General features: G+C 46.5%; 1 protein-coding gene across 4 annotated transcripts in view; it reads right to left on the reverse strand.

The window, feature by feature from the left end:
• Window positions 1-17,004, reverse strand: part of Bcl2l11 (BCL2 like 11) — a 641,641-nt gene that overhangs the window by 604,186 nt on the left and 20,451 nt on the right. For 3 of the 4 annotated variants that reach the window (XM_051183429.1, XM_051183426.1, XM_051183427.1), the window contains 2 exons: window positions 15,219-15,328; window positions 64-4,532 (listed from right to left, as the gene is read on the reverse strand). In XM_051183429.1, the coding sequence (XP_051039386.1) occupies window positions 4,431-4,532; window positions 15,219-15,328 (212 nt within the window). In that variant the 3' untranslated portion in view covers window positions 64-4,430. Of the gene's footprint in view, window positions 1-63; window positions 4,533-15,218; window positions 15,329-17,004 lie in introns of those variants that run through there. The other variant, XR_007834447.1, reaches the window with a different exon arrangement.

Genomic DNA, 17,004 nt, shown 5'->3' on the forward strand with positions numbered 1-17,004 from the left:
ATTTCTACACTTACACTCAGTTGTTGGCCATTTTTAAGAAAACAAATCAAACAGTTCACAAAATCTAGTTGCAAGTTTTATTTATATAAAATTCATTAGGAACATAAAAGATCGAGTTTCTTAAAAAAAAAAAAAATCTGCAGTTATTTACAGCAGTATTGCACAAGTACAGTGGCAATTACCCTGTCAAAATTCATCAGTGCAAAACATAAAGGAAGCCAGGGAAACTGCAATACAAATGCTACATACGCTGGGTCCTTGGACACGTTAGTGATGGGGCACTATACAGACATCAGTGCTATTTATTAAAGGGTACCTGACAGGTTTGGATACAGTAACCAGTGGTCAAAGAACCATTAAATTTCAAAATTCCCAAATAAAAGCAGTCAAGTACTTTGCTGGGAGCTTGAGGATGCTCTATGCAATGCTGTTTGGGAGGGAATCCCCGCCAATTTAGCGACACGTGTGGACACAACCCGCGCACACACACCGTACCGAGCCGACACACACAGGCACCAGGCTAAATCAGCAGGGAGGACAGAGCTGTCTACGTTAAGTCATATGCCCCTAGAGCCTCAGTGAGCTTTTCCATTTTGACAACCAAGGCCAGCGGGACCCTGACCTCTTCTTGGGGGATATGAAGAGTTGGAGCAAGGGCATGGACCTGTGAAGAAGGCTGGACTAATGCAATGAATGAGGGAGGGAGCTGAACAGCTTAGTTCCTTACTACAGGCTATATACCTCAACCTAGGAATCACACAGCAGGTGGGGACAGTAGCCAGCAAGTGTCCTGGTGAGACAGGTGGTCTTGGCAAATGCCCCACCGGCCCTCCTCCTATCCAGGACAGCCACACAGCAGCACCTCAAGAGGTGGCAGGATTGTATTTCTCTCAACACTGAGTTGTCAACGATACTCTTTTCAATGGGAAAACAAAACAAAACAAACAAACAAACAAAAAAAAACCCAAAATAACCTTTCCCATCTGCTGATAATACTTCTCTAAAGATATGGCCAACTTACTGGAAAATCTGTTTTTCTCAGAAGCCAGCTGCTTTACAACAAATAGGTTTGATGGGGGTGTTTTTTTAGAGTACAGCCTTCCAGCCTACCACATCTAGGGTATCTTATGGGCAGCAAAACACTAATTTCATCAGAAAGGTGGCAGAATCTAAGAACTGAATGCCAGGAGCCACAGCGGGAGGCCACCTTGGGAGAGCAGACCCAGTCACTGCTCCCCACCTCAGGAGCTGAAGTAATTCATGGGATGGCAGGGGTATGGGGGGCAGGGATGTCAACACTTTCAAGAACTTAAGACATTAAATAAGCAGAAAATAAATATACAACATTTCTACAAGTTACAGCATTATGAAACAGTAGGGCACATTACACAGAAAAAGAACCTACAATATTTACAATCCTTAATTCTGAGAAGTTTAGAAAAACAGTGATTTTTTTTTACACTCATTTATGCAGTACAAAATTTTACAAAGAAAGGTAAAGGAAACACAATTGCACACAGACATTTGGCTCAGTTGATGAATAAAACACGACTTCCTAATCTAATAAATAGTCAAAATATATACAACACTAAGAGGAAACAGGAGAGGTTGTGTACATTATCCATTACATATTTTAATGAAAAGAGATTTTAAACTGATTTTTTTTAGCCAACCCCCTCCCCCCCAATTCATAAAATTGTTTCTGGGAAGGAAATCTGAAGAATTACTCAGGAAGTCATTTCGTGTGTTTATTGCATCTTGGGGTGAAGTCACAGGACTTCACTTTTTTTTTTTTTTTTTTTACAAACCTCACATGGGGAGGCTGTCAAGGCACAAAACCCGCATTATGTTCACTCATTCACACATACATACACACATACACACACACACACACACACACGGGGAGTTTCTGTTCTACCCCCCCAAAAAAGAGAGAGATAACAATAATAAAATAAAAATTAAGTACAAGGGTCCACCCACAGTGGGCAGACATACTTTCTTATTTGCATTTTAATAAGCAGATACAGTACAGGGACATCCAGTCATATCTAAGTTCCGGGTGCCACATCCTGTTCTTGAATACTTCTACAATTCATTGAATCTTTTCCATCTCCATGAGCTGCTTTGATGGCCAGCCCTAGATTGGAGGCCAATAGGCCAGAGGTAAGCATGCTTGAAGGGCCACACATGCCACTGGCACCTGGCTCTGGGAGCCTTCTGCACCTGCCAAAGAGGTACCACAGAGCCATAGGGCTGAGACTGTAAAGTGTGTCAGTCACAGACTGGCTCATGAGCACGGAGGTCCTAGGAGTGGAGTGGCCCAGGACCAAGTATGTCTTTGGTGTGTGTGTGTGTGTGTGTGTGTGTCTAGCAGAACCATGGCTACACTCTTAATACCACCTTGTAACAACAGGCCATATGGGAACTCTCCATAGTCTCAACATATCAGGAAACAAGGTGAGCGCCAACACAGCTTTCAAACAATAATCTGAGGAAGCTGGGAAAGAAATGGGTTTAAAAGGAAGAATATTTGGAATCAAGTGATCTCAATCTAGAAGGAAAAGCATATAGGCAATATATATATACATATAAGCACACACACACACACACACACACACACACACACACACACACACACACACACGAGAGCGGAATGTAGGAATGAATGGATTTCTCTACTTAATAACAAAAAACACTGGCCCTCTACCGGGCAAAAGCAAACACAGTTGTTGGCACTGTCGACTTGCTTGGAAACGCATGCATTTCTCTAAGCAAGCTGCCTGATGATTGACGTTTTCACAAGTTAGAGGGCTTACAGTTCTCCCCACCCCACTGATGCTCTGTCCTTTTTGAATCTCCCTGGTTGTGTGCCTACATGTGTGCTGTTCGTTTTGGGAGGTGCTGGGGATGGAGTCCAGGGCCTCTGCACATGCTAGGACAGTGTTCCTTCACCAGGCTACACACCTCCAGCCCTGCCTGCTCTTGAGACGGCTGACCAGTGTGTGGGCTTCTGGTGCATGTGGCCGTAAGGGGTAGGTACCAAGAAAGAGCACCCCCCACCCCAGACACAGGTGGCCCACCAAGATCAAACTGTTAAGAACACGGAGAACAAAGTAGTCAGTCATCTTTTGGAAGACCAAAAAGGATGTTTCACTTGATGCAGGGGAGGTTTCCTATGTATGGTAACTGCTAAGGCAGAGCCAGTCTCTGTTTCAAGGTAGGTTCAAAGGAATGCAGATGAAGTTCAGGTGTCACAGGCCAGGTGGGATGAGCAGGGCTAAATGCCGAGAAGCATGCCAAGGAAAATGACTACCTGAGCCCCTTGCTCCCAAAATGACCTGGTCAATCCCCAAGAAAAGTGTGGGTCCTGGCCCATCTGGTTCATGCAAGCAAGGCAGAGCTCATGGCCATGGAAAAATCCTGCAACCAAAAGAGTTAACAGCTTCAGTAAATGTGAGTCTGCCTTCTCACAAACAAACCCACCACAATGAAGTGAGGTGAACAAAAGCCCTACCCATGAGTCAGCTTGATTGATGGAGCTAAGACCAATCTAGGCAGCCCCTAGCCCTTGCTGACCCAAACACATTGTATCATGAGAGTACCCTGGGCCAAACCTGTGCATCAGTGTGGAGACAGACTGGGAGTATGGGGAGATGAGGGAAAACACAGAAAGTGTGAAATTTTGCCACAGAAGCAACTGGGCTAAGGAGGTAAGCATTTACAAAATGGGAGCGGCACACCAGAACAGACCCTTGGCCACGGTAACCCATTCCATTTCCTAAGAACTGTTTTGGTAGCAATAATTAAAAAGAAACTCAAAGAAGCCATGTTAGAGTAGAGTAGAGAGGACAACACCATACTCTCACTGTTTAAAAATTCTGTACAGTAATCTCCAAAAATAAACTAAGGCAGCCGTATAAATCAGCTGGCCCAGTTCCCACTGCAGGGTTACATATCCTCTGAGAATAGGCAACAGGTCCTTAGGATTTTAAGTATAAAAATCATCCACAAGTTGGCTAAAAAGTTTTCATTTCTTTTCTGAAAAAAAAAAAAAAAAAAAAAAAAAAAAAACCCTCAAAACAAAGGAGATTAAAAAAAAAAAAAACCAGTTATCAAAGAAAGCAGGTTTAAAAAACAAATGAACACACCACATGTAAACACCTTTCTTGCATATGACGCTATCCCAAAGTCCCAGGATCTGTACATTAATAAGAGAAGAGCCCTCCCTTGTTTACATTCACAACAAATGTCTACTCGAAATTCTGCCATGTGGTGATGAACAGAAAGGTTAAGTTCACATGGACACAGTGCAGTGTGTCGGCCACCCTCAGCACCTCTCTGGGACAGAGCCACCCATTGCACAGTGCTGGGGTTCTGGTCCTCCGAACAAGATGGATGTCCACATTTATCCTGGTGGTGTGAAGATCCTGTCAATGTCTTCTCCATACTAGACGGACGATGAAGCGTAACAGTTGTAAGATAACCATTTGAGGGTGGTGAGGGTGGTCTTCAGCCTCTTGGTAATTATTTACCTGCAGCGATACAAGTGGAGTTCTTAGTTAGTCCCTAGAAATCTGGAGAGGGCACATTGAAAGCAAGAGATGTATCCCACCTGAATTGCAGGGGAACGCTATCTGCTCTGCCAGGGAAAGTGTGTGACATCACAGAGGACAAGCATTCCAAATGAATTTTCCTTTACTGAGAAAAATAAAGCGAATAGAAGACTATCAAACCACTCTGAAGGCATCCGGAACGATAAACCTTCAGGTGGGTGCCGGACAAGAGCCAATGGTTTTGCTGCCTTGGGGAGAGGTAGTTGAGGGTGGGAGAAGGGGCAGAGGAAAAGAAAGAACGAACCTGGGTTCCTTTACTACCGTTCACATTCACTGATATTTAGACATGCTCAGAACCCCTCAAAGGTGGATTTTGGTAGCTGTAATGGACTTGAGAAAGCAGTGAATTTGGGGGTGGGGGTTGCCCTAAGAAGCTAAATAAAGTGGGACAGTGATGGGCCTCCAGCTGCACCAAAGGATAAACAGTGACCCTGAGGGGCTGCCCTCTGTCGCAGACAAGGGTCTGGGTCAACCCTGCCATCCCACATCAGGCCTAGGAAGAAAAGGGCAATTAAGAGCAAAGCCTCATATGTAGGTTTGTTACAATCTGAAGACTGTTCAGAAGGAAACCTTGGATTTATGTGAAGAATTCAGACAGAGCCCTTTGCACCTTTCCAGAATATCCACATCGGGGATCTAATTCGTCTCATTGGAGAATGAAAGGCAAGGGAATACATTTGCCTCACTCAATGCCACCGGCCACAACCTGGTTCAAATTCAAGTCTGAAGTAGGCCCTGGTGGCTTCCTTAATGACTAACCCACAAACAGGACCTGGCTGTGTGACTGCCCCAGGCCGCCCCAATGCACTCTGGGGGGGGGGTGGGGTGGGAAGTGCTCCTAGGGACCGTCTGGGAGTAACCATGAATCACACTAGGACTGTCTGTCCCCTCTCAGACTCCAAAGGTCCCACCAGACACCAGCTGCAAGGGAGCTCCCCCTCCCCACTGTTTACATAGCTCTCAAGTTCAACGGGCCAGGGCATTTCCCCTTTCGTTCCATAACAAGATGGGAGGAAATCGGCTTTATGTCAGCGATTCCTGTGGAGGGGCCCCCGTGACCACAGGCTGCGATTTTTATCAGCTCTGCACACAAGATTGCTTTGTTTTGATTTAACTTTCAAAATTACTTTGCTCCTTTTGTGTGAGAATAACTCAGGGGAAGGTTCATTTTGGCGAAGATGAATATTAATAGGCCGAAAGGCTCTTATTCAAAATAGAACCGCAACTCACTAAAACAAAGAAAGCATACGCTAGGACTGACTAAGCCATCAATCCAAGGTGGGAAGACTTAAACAGACCCGGTGTCACTGTGGCCCTCTGCGTAACCAGACAGCGGGGATGGCTGGGTATCCAAGGGATGGGCCTCCTCCACTGCTTATCATCTGGGGAAACATCAACTGGCTAACCATGAGGATGACAGGTGGACGGTGGTGGCCATGGTCAAAGTTAACGAGAAGACATGTACAAAGGACGCATAAACTCATGCCAGGTGGCACGGGTATGAAATGCTGGAAATTTTGGCACAGGGAAGACCCAGGCCCTGGAGGTGGTGGTAGTGATGTGCCGCCCTCTCGGGACATGGTGTGACAGTACAGCACGCGCCTCTAGCAAGTGAACAATTGCTTTTGGACAACATTCAACGGAGGAAGCCATTAGCACTGATTCAGAGTACAGTGCCAGTCCAGAAATCCCTTGACAGCTGGCACAGTGGCTGGAGCGGCGCCTCTGGCCCAGCACATGTGGCCCGCACAAGGGAAAACAGCTGGAGGATGGGTGGCTCTAACTTACGTCAGATTCAGCAATGAGGCTGCTGCCGGTGTGCCTGAGCCTGAGCCCGGTGGTGCTAATGTGCGGCAGATTTGAGAGCTGAAGTAGAATGAAGACAAGAAGCCAGGACTTAATGCTTAGGACAAGGACTCTCAAGAAGGAGCTCCTTGTGACACATACACGGTGACCCAAGGCTGAACTTCAGTTTTTATCTGGTTTAAGGGTCAGGAGAGCTGAAAGGATTGTGCAAACCTACCCATCTCTCCATTCACCCGACCTCTTCAAGTGAAAACACTTCTTAGGTGAAAGTTTGGCAACTGTTTCTGACTAAATCACAAAGATGCTTAGGAGATCTATCACACGGATGCAGTTGGGTGAAAAGTTATTTAAAAGGCTTCAGAGACAAGCGGGCGCCTGAAAATGTGCTAAGATGGGCCTGGGCATAGAAGAGTCACCCACTGCCACTACTAAATGAAATGAGTAAGGTTTTAAGCTTTCAAAACAACCCCACAGGGCCAGTTTGGCTCTCCTCAAGCTGCAACTGGTTGGAAGTAGCAGGGCAAGAAGTGGCAAGGATCCCACACCTTCCCAGAAGGCACGTGTCACCTAGGACCACACATTCAAGTTCCCAGAACGGAGAGCAATGCAGTGGATGCTAGTACGCCATCGACAGAACAGAAATTCAGGGCGACACTCCGATGAACGCAGCTTTGCCTCCAAGCAGCACCTTTCAATGCTCAAGAACACCTCCCTTTTGGCTTCAAGGAGGTTTAAGAGGGCTCTGTGGCGTGGGAATAGAGACCCTGCGGGTGATCGCAGCAACTCAGCTCAGATTTCTACTAGAGTCAGGTACAAACTCCAATCTCTACTGTAGAGCCCGTGCTCAGTGTGACACACCATGCACACAGCAGACTTGAGGGGGCTCAGAGAGACAACCACATCACAATGAAATTAAAGGTTGATGGGGATTTAAAAATCACAGCAAGGAGACACCGTGAGACCTAGGGGTGAGATCTGTGGCAACATAACCACACTTCAAGTCATGTTTCCTGGCACTCAAGGTAACGGGGCTAAAAATGATGGTATTGGTACTGGAAAGATGTCTCAGTGGTTAAGAGCACTTACTACTCTCTTTGTGGGCCTGGGTTCTCCATATCCTCATCCGATGGTCCAGTTACAGGGGCTCTAGTACCCTCTGTTCACTGAGGGCAAATACACACATACGATGCACATAAAAGACAAATAAACTGTTTTAAAAAGTGATAGTACCCTATCTCAAGTTCTTGAAGATAAAAGCATCCCAGAATAGGCACCCACTCAAGACTCTGAGATAGAGGAATTTGACCAGCTCGACAGAGTGTCCACCCTGAAGGTTCCAGCTGTCCTCAGCTCCTATGTAGGCAGCAATTCATTGGAAACTGAATTTGGACTAAGAGACTCTGATAGTCTCTGCTGCCAGCTCTGGCTCCAAAGAATGAGATGCCATGTCCATCTGGATGGTGCTCCCCACCCCTGCTGTTCAGAGTGAGCCATCCAGGAAGCTGAAGGAACCCAGAACACAGCTGTGCTACCTCTATGGGACCCTAATCCAGCCATCAAAACAATTTTATTAAAGCAGCTCCAAGGCCTTAGCTCCTGCCCACCTTCAGACAGGGAACCTGCTGAGATTTCCCTGTGGGTTCAATGCCCATTGCTGCCTTCAGGTCAGATGACGGCTGCCGAAGACCACATACACTTTCCATTTGTCACCAAGGGAACAAGTGCATTTAAACAGCCTGAGTCTGACAGCTTAGTGGTCACAACAGCTGGAGAAAGGGGACAAGAGGCACCAATAGGATGTGAGGCCTCTTAACACTAGAGGAGCAAATGTTTTCCCACCCTCAGATCCTAGAGGCAATCAGACAGAGCTGTTTCAGATCTATCATGGCCACACTGGCTTGAAAGTTACATACAGGCTGCAATGTTTCCACAAGCCAAACTTGTATTCTCTCTGCTTCTATGTATCATATAACAGAAGCTGAAAAGTGAAGATCTTTTATGGGGACGCAGAAACCACTTCACAGGTTTATTCACAGTGGGGGCTACCTGTCTAGCCATTCTGGCAGCATGACACACATTTCTACTTGATGGGGATCCTTGCCAGGCAGGCCTCAGAACTGGTGCTGAGTCCTGCTCTATGGCCAGCCAAACAGGGTTCATGATTGGTATTATGTCTCCTGTGAGAGACATGAGGGACAAAATACTCGATTCAGAGCAGGAACATGCTGTTCTGAGATGCTAAGTGGGATGTAACACACTTTAACCACAACTCAAACCTCCTGCTTTGGTTCAGCGAGGAGAAGTCTAGCAAGGGATGATGCAACAGCTTTATTATTTTTATGTGTCTGCAGAAGGGCCAAACCTCCCTTTCTTTGCATCTTCATTTCCTCCTCCAGAGATAAAAAAAATTACCCTGTAAACCTGCCTGAAGTTCCCCTCCAGGCACCTGCATCTCCTCTTAGTTACATGTTCATGGCTCACCGTCCCACAACTGCCGAGCAGCCCTGCAGGTGTAGCACCTGCCAGGCCCACAGAACCCTCACACGTGGTGTAGATCAACACAAGGATGTCTAGCCCAACACCCAGCCAGCCATTCGAGCACACCCCAGTGCTTCAATCTCCTCTCATATTTGCGTACACCCAGACAGATGCAGCCTGGGCCTGTAGGGTCGAACGCACTTGCTTCAGAAGCACGTTCAAAGCATATAAAGGCAGCCAGGCAGAGAGTTCCTGGCAATACTCAACGTGACAGAGAATGGAGTGATAATGGCACCCAGATTCTCTAGCCCCCAACATTTGACGTTAGGGTGGAGCCTCAGCCCTTGGTGGGGTGCATCGGCTTATGAGCTAAACTTTGCCAATGGTTTCAGAGTAGTTTATTATTGAGAAAAGCAGCACAACAAAGCACTATGAAGTGATCTAACACCTTCCACTTGCCTCCAAGGAGAAACTGAAGCCTTCACCACCTCTAGTCATTGCACAGAAACGGTGTGGCCCAGGTCAGGTGTGTGAACCAAAATGCCAAACCGCTTCCTCCAACTGCAAGGGAAACACATGTGATTGTGTCTCACACAATGACAGGTATCAGTTCACCTAAGCTAGCGACTGCTCTTGCTACAAGAGCAGTCTGTAGCTCATCTGTAAATTGCTGTGACTAAGGTATGAAGCGACCCTTCCTCCTGTGAGTCAGGCAGGGCGAGGATTTTCCACTTGATATTCATGTCTTTAATGGTGTCTTTCACAACAGTCTAAGAAAGCAGCGTATCTTATTAAACTTCAGTTTTCAATTAATGAAGGCCTCTGGAGAACGTGGCCCGAGGCTATCCATCTTTGGATGGTTTCATCCAAGCAAGCTATAATTTAGGCCTCTCCCTCGTTGGTGATTTATAGAAGCCACCTTCATTTCTAAAAGCATGAACTCAGATAGCACAGTCCTTCTTAGGAAGGAGAGACACCCAGGCTTAAAGTTTAAAACACACACATGCTCATGTGAGTAACGCTTTAGAGAAATTTGTTTTTGTCAGAACCGATCTGCGGGCCACCTTTTCGGCTCCACTTTAACTGATGCGGGGCCCTGCTGCTGTCTGCACACTTCAATCATTTCATGCCTGCACTTGCTGGACTGAGGAGGTAGGCAGTGCAAACCAAAGATGCACGGTCTTCTTATGACCAGAGAGTGGAAGGGTTTCCATTCACTCACTGCCCCATCTGCAAGGCCTCTCTTAGCTTCAGACCATCCAAGGCCAGGACATCCCCAGGTCGTCATTAATCAAGAGCATTCCCTATGGCTGAAATCCTAAAGAAGTCTCAAAGGGCCGTGGATTCCAGCTTCAAGGTCGGGATGGGTTGCAGAATGAGTTCAGTTACTCTTAGAACTATCTGAAGGGCTGACAGGCTTTTCACAGCAACCTCAGCCCATGACCAAAATTCCCATAAGCTCACAGGTGCTTAATTTAAGCACTTGCACTCGATGTCACGTCCAAAAGATGAGCTGGCTCAGGAGCAGCAGCTAGGGCATGTAGACAGCAGTGGTGATGGTTACTGGAGATGAGTGAGAAGTGGGTGGTCTCACTGTCACATCCCCTCATGAGAACGAAAAGACTTCAAACTTAGGCTTCAAGACCCAATACCTCTGCAGCACTCAGCTAAACTCAAACTGCTCGCTTTCCCCACGACCCCCAGACAATGGGGTTCTCTAACTCCTCTCTGGACCCACTGACTTCCTTTTCTGTGCTGTCTGCTTCCTCTAAAGCCCCTGCCATCCTCCCGAGTCCCCCAAATGGTAGCACACTGCAGGGTGACACCGAGGGTTAGAACAGTTGGTACACCACCTGGGTATAACTTCATCAGGAAACAGCTTTCAGGAGGCCTAACCCCTCCCCAGTGAGCTTTGTCTCCTCCCTCCTAAGCTCTTGGAAAAGTACCAGCTCCACAGTGGAAGATACCACCTTGGCTCTCTGTTATCACTAGCAGAGGACCACCAGTGAAAGGGACCAAGGACAACTTGCCGCTGCAGTATTCCTGCAGAAGCATTAACCCTAACTCTTGGGGAAGCATCAGGTAAGAGAAATACAGGGAGCCTGTAAACTCAAACTGCCTGGGTCCTCCACAAGTGTCACCTCTCCAAAGACAGGAGTTGACAGAGCCAAAGTGCGCATTAATAATCCAATGCATGGGTCTATACTGGGACTTGGATCAGTGTCCACCCCCACCTGTCATTCTGGGACAAATGGGATGTTTAAGTCTACAATCCCAAGACAGCATGGGGACACTATCCATTTGCTGATCATGGCTGTGCAGGTGGCTGATGTTCTTGCTCCCAGGTAGCACACGCTGCTGTATTAATAACGGTTGGGGTCTCATGAGAGGTCCCCATCCACAATGGCATGTCAAGCAGGGTTGTCCTTGCTCAGGTCTTGTTTGGGTGACCACATTGAGTTTTCATGGGGCAGCTTCCCTGTCCTAGAAGACACAATCTCCCAGCAAATATCCTGTCCTCTGGTTTGTACTCCAGCACCCAGTGACGTTCCCTGGCCATCTTATGGATGAATAGCTGTAACAATGACAATTAAAGCAAAAGAGAACATGAAATTGGAGGAGTAGGGAGATGGGGGAGGATATCGGGGGAGGGAAGAAATACGATCAGAACATTTATGAAAGTCTCAAAGAATTAATAAACTTTTTAAAATAGAACAAGCTAAGGGAATCACATGCTTACATACGGAAAGTACATATGACAAGAGACTTATACTGAGTGTGCCAAGGTGGCATATTAACAAAGCGCTCTGTATGTTTCTTGAAATTTTTCAAAGTGGAAAGCTGCCCCAATTCCTATGATATAGAGCATACATGTTCTAATGATAGCTGCCGGCTGTGTGCACAAACTAATGATAGATGCCAGGAGTGTTGCCCTAGGAGTCCAGCAGTCAGGGGCGTACAGACTGGGCATTCACTTGAGACCCCCTCTTCTCTGGGTTCAGTCTCCACAGTTCTAGCTCAAGCTGTCCCCCCCCTCCCCGCCCTGTTCTTAAATGTACTCAACATACAACAACTACAAAAACGGCGTCTCTGTTCTCCTAACAGGCAACTTGGGAAGCTATCCCACCAGGCTTTGTAAGGTTGATGAGGTTGATGGCAATAACAGCCGACTAACACTTGAAGAAGATATCTGCCCAGTATGAAAGCTAAATTTTAGAGGCCTCGGAGCATCCTCACAAGTAGGCAAAGGATGGACACCAGCTCAGCAACGGGTCATCTGAAGTCATTATTCTCCCACTTCCTGCGTGGCTTCCTGTCCCCAGAGTTCAACAATGGACCATTCGTGTGATGACAGACAATGGGCTGCTCTTCTAACCAGCAAGACTGGTGGCTGCAGCTTCTGAGGTCACTGTGTCACTATCCTGCTGCGCTGGAGTCTGACACTTTGAACTGGCTGCCGACACCTACCATTTGGAGAATATCTGCCTTCATTTTTAGAGGAATTCGGGTCTAGGCTAGAATCTATCCCTTCCCCTACTCCTCTACTCCCCAGCCAACTAAAAAAGCTATAGAATCCTTTGTCTGTGCTACACTTCAGCATTGGGTTAAGATATGCTAAGGGCTGGCAAGATAGCTCAGCTGGTAAAAACACTTGTCACAGAAGCTTCACAGTCCAAGTTAGACCCCCAGAACCCACATAAAAACGCTGGAAGTGATGGTATGTGCATCTGTAATCTCTGGACTGGGGAGTTGGGGGCAAAGGAATGAGAATTGCCCAGAAGCTGGCAGGCCTGCCAGTGTGAAGCAGAGAAATGCTCCCAAAAGTTGTTTTCTGACCTCTACATATGCACAGTGGGCCATAAGGTGTGCGCGCACATGCATGTGCACACGTGTGCGCGCCCACATGTGCACGCACACACACACAGAGGAAAAAAGATATACAAAATAAAGTCTAAAATCTTGCAAAATAGTGCAATGACATTTATTTACATTTATTGCATTAAGAGGATGGGAAATAACAATGTCACATCTCATTAAAAAAATGTAACCATCACAAAATGCATACACATGAAACTATAAACTAACATCAGGAAAGCAGGAGGCAGAACACACACATCTCATCCTCTACAAAGCCAACTGGGTGAATGAAGAATCCGTGACAGTCCGTATGTCATCAGCACGGGGATACCATCCCTGGGGGGCCAGCCACAGGATGTGACTATAATCTCACTAGCTATCCTTCACTTTGTCCATCCTTAACCACTTACAGTCCCCTGGGAGCTGCATCAAGCAGGCCCATCTCAGAGGGCCTCCTAGTCCAAACCTTATGGTTTAACATGAAAGTTGTACAAAATAATCCATCAGACGCCTGGTTCTGCAGACAAAGTCTTTGATACAACCAAGAGTAGAGTGTTGTGCCAACTCATCTCAGTGTACAAGTCCCAGCAGTACAAAGACCTGCCCACAAGCCGAGTCCCTCCTGAGGCATCCCCACCCACCAGATCCAGCCCTGAAGGCATCTGCAGTGTTTGAAGATAGATGTGACATCATAGCCAGTTCCTATGTAGACTCAGGTGTCTCTAGTTCATCAGAAATGGCATGTGTGTTGGTCTGAAGCAAAATGGTCCCCCAAGGGGAATGGCACTATTAGGAGGTGTGGCCTTGTTGAAGGAAGTGTGTCATGGTAGGCACGGGCTTTGAAATTTCTTTTGTTCAAGCTTCCCTACATGTGACACTTGACTTCCTGTTGCCTCTGAGCCAAGATAGTAGGACTCTCGGCTCCAGCACCACATCTGTCTGCACACCTCCATGCTCTCCACCATGATGACAATGGACTGAACCTCTGGAACTGGAAGTGAGCCCTCAATTAAATGTTTTCATTTGTAAGAATTGCCATGGCCATGGTGTATCTTCACAGAAACAAAACCCTAACTAAGACAGCCTGTCCTCCTGGACTCTGGACCCAACTCCAGTCCAAGACTCAAATGTAGTCCCCCACTTTCTTGAACAGTCCTATGTCCCCTTTCCCTGCCTTTAACAGAAGGACCAGGCTCCTGAACACCACAGCCGCACACAGTCAATAGGCTCAGTCACCACAGAAACACTGAGATCTCAATAAAAGATCTGAGGCAGGGGGATGAGTGGATATAACTTCAGTGGTAAATTAAGAAATCAACCAATCTTCCCAAGAGATTGACATTTTGGATCTAGGCTAAGGAATTTAAATTCTGTGAAGTGATCCATGCCAGGTGGCTGATGCCAGGCTTGTGTCAGCTAAACACAACATCGTGAAAAATTCCTCAGTCCATTCATCAACGTGACAGTTCCCATGACAGAAGCACGTCTGTAGCACACACACACACTTCCCCCGTGGAAAAGCAGGAAGGGGAACTGAAATTGTTCTCAAAGTCCAGGACTCCTGATAGATCTGCCACTCAGAAGAAAGACGACTCCTAAGAGGGGTGGGAAGGGTTAGGGTAGGTGCAGTGGTGGTTTCCGTGTGTGTCTGAAGGAGGCCTGAGCGGCCTGCAGGCGTAAGAAAGACCCCCAAACAGTTCATGGTGAACACTCATTTACTTTGGACCAACTGGCTAAAATAGGAAATGTCTATGCAAAGACAGGGTAGTATGCCTGGCATCTCTCCAGAGAGCAGAGTCCACATTACCTCAGGACACTTCGTTAAGTAACTGGCCACTCCACTCACAGTCGTCCTGCACCCCAGACTCAAAGCCTACATCCTCAAAAGTTGATTCCATGGGGAAGGGAGGTACCAAACAGACATATGTCTTCATTCCGTCAGGAAAGCATCAAAACTATTTTTAAACACACTGCTGCTAAAGAAGATGAAGAACTAACCTGATACTTATTAAAATCAAGAACACACTTGAGAAATCTACAGAGCAGCCAGCTATCCTTATTGAACCTTTACTAGGTTCACATCATAAACTACTTATTACTGATCTCCTCATACATTTCAACAGCCAAACGTGAATTGCCCTCAGCACCCCCTTTCTGCAGTCCTGGCTGAATGATAGTGTAGACTTTAACAGCTTTACCTACATGGAGATGCACCTCCCATGAATTGAAAGCTACGTGCTCCATACTTAACATGAGACTATTTCAGAACGCATCTAAATAACCTTTTAAAAGATTTAAGAAGTGATACATTGAGGTGTCTCCCACATACAACACCACTAGCAACTTCACCCTGTATCTTAATTAAAGGCAAGAACTCAGATGCAGGAGTAGAAATAAGAGGAGAGATGAAGTAGCCCACAACTTGTCAGTCTCCTTTTTATGGGGATGGGAAGGGGTCCTTACCCTCCTTCTGTAAGATTCGTTGAACTCATCTCCAATCCTCCGAAGCTCCTGTGCAATCCATATCTCGGGGCGGATATCTGCAGGTTCCTCTTGAGACTGCCTTATGGAAGCTGCATGGGGACAAAGAAACCAGAAATCATCCTAGGGTCCACAGTGCTGACAACATCATACATGAGTTCCCAGGAGCAAACCCACCTCACACATTCTCACCCATCTGGAAGCTCCCTGGTTTCAGGAACTCTCAATCTGGTGTTAAAAACCATGAAGGAAGCATCACTTTAGTCAACATCCTAGTGAGGTTTCTGTTGCTGAAAAAAAGTTTATTTGGCTCACACAGTTGGTCACAGTCCATCAACTGTGAGAAGTCAAGGCAGAAGCTCAAGGAGCAGAGGCAAAAGCAGCAACATTGCTCACTGGCTTGCTCAATATGGTCCACTAAGTCTGCTTTCTTTCTTTTTGTCCTTTCCTTTCTTCCTTTCTTTTCTTTTCTTTTCTTTTCTTTTTTGTTTGTTTGTTTGTTTCAAGACAGGGTTTCTCTGTGTAAAGCCCTAGCTTTCCTGGAATTAGCTCTGTAGACCAAGCTAGCTTTGAACTCACAGAGATCTGCCTGCCTCTGCCTCCCAAGTCCTAAGTCTGCTTTTTTGTACAACCCAGGACCCTCTGCTCAGGCTCGTCCTGCCTGCAGTGGGCTGGGCCTTTCCGCAGCAATCATTTATCAATAATTTACCCCACAGATTTCCCTACAGGCAACCTGATGGAGGTAATTCCTCAATTAAGATTTCCTCTTCCCAGGAGACTCTTGATTGTTGACCAACAGAACAAAACAGAACCAGCAGTCAATACAGAATAACTTCACAGAACTGGATACTCAGACTTGCAAGAATTACAAACATCCCGGCCCAGCCATACACATGCCTATTTCAAAAAGAATCCGAACAGCACACCGAAGCTCTCCAAAGAAACACGAGAGGAACCAGTGGCATGGTTTGGTCACAATGGCACTTGCTGCCAAGCCTGACAACCTTGAGTTCGATCCCCAGAATCCACATGACGAAAGCACAAACTGTCTCCTGCCTTACGCATGCACACAAACTAAACGTAATAATGATTTTAAAAAGAAATCAGTAGCCAGGTGGTGGTGACGCATGCCTTTAATCCCAGCACTTGAGAGGCAGAGGCAGGCAGATCTCCGAGTTCAAGGCCAGCCCAGTCTACATAAGAAGTTCAGGGGATACACAGAGAAATCCTGCTCCCTCCCCCACCAAAAGAAATCAGTGACAGGGAGTCTGCCTAACATTCATGGATCCCAAGGTCCACCCCTAGAACTACACTAGGAAAAAAAAAATAGATAAGACACCAGAGAACATAATTAGTTTCTCAGTGAAGTACCCACTTTAGTATCAGAACAAGGTACACATTCCTAGGAAAAATTGAAAGCTGATAAAAAGGGGAAACCAGAGCTGTCTAAAAGTGGGTTTCTACAGAAGCAGGTTCGGGGACACCCATAGTCATCCAAATGGGAACTCCATGTTTTGACGGAATATTAACTCAGTCAATAAAGATAGACTTGAGCCTGCAAACACCACACAAAGGAAGGAAGTGTTTTGGGTCTGGGAATAAAGCCACCTTTGACAAGAGAGAAAAAGACTGGATCCTGGCAGGATGTGGGTGAGTTCGAAGCCAGTCTGATCTACACATAAATATCTGTGAGTTCCAGGTCAGCCTGAGCTATACAGTGAAATCCTGTCTCAAGGGAAAAAAAAAAAAATCATGTTAGGAAGTTAAT

The sequence above is a fragment of the Phodopus roborovskii genome, unplaced genomic scaffold (assembly GCF_943737965.1).
Source record: "Phodopus roborovskii unplaced genomic scaffold, PHOROB, whole genome shotgun sequence".
In the NCBI taxonomy this organism is placed as follows: domain Eukaryota; kingdom Metazoa; phylum Chordata; class Mammalia; order Rodentia; family Cricetidae; genus Phodopus; species Phodopus roborovskii.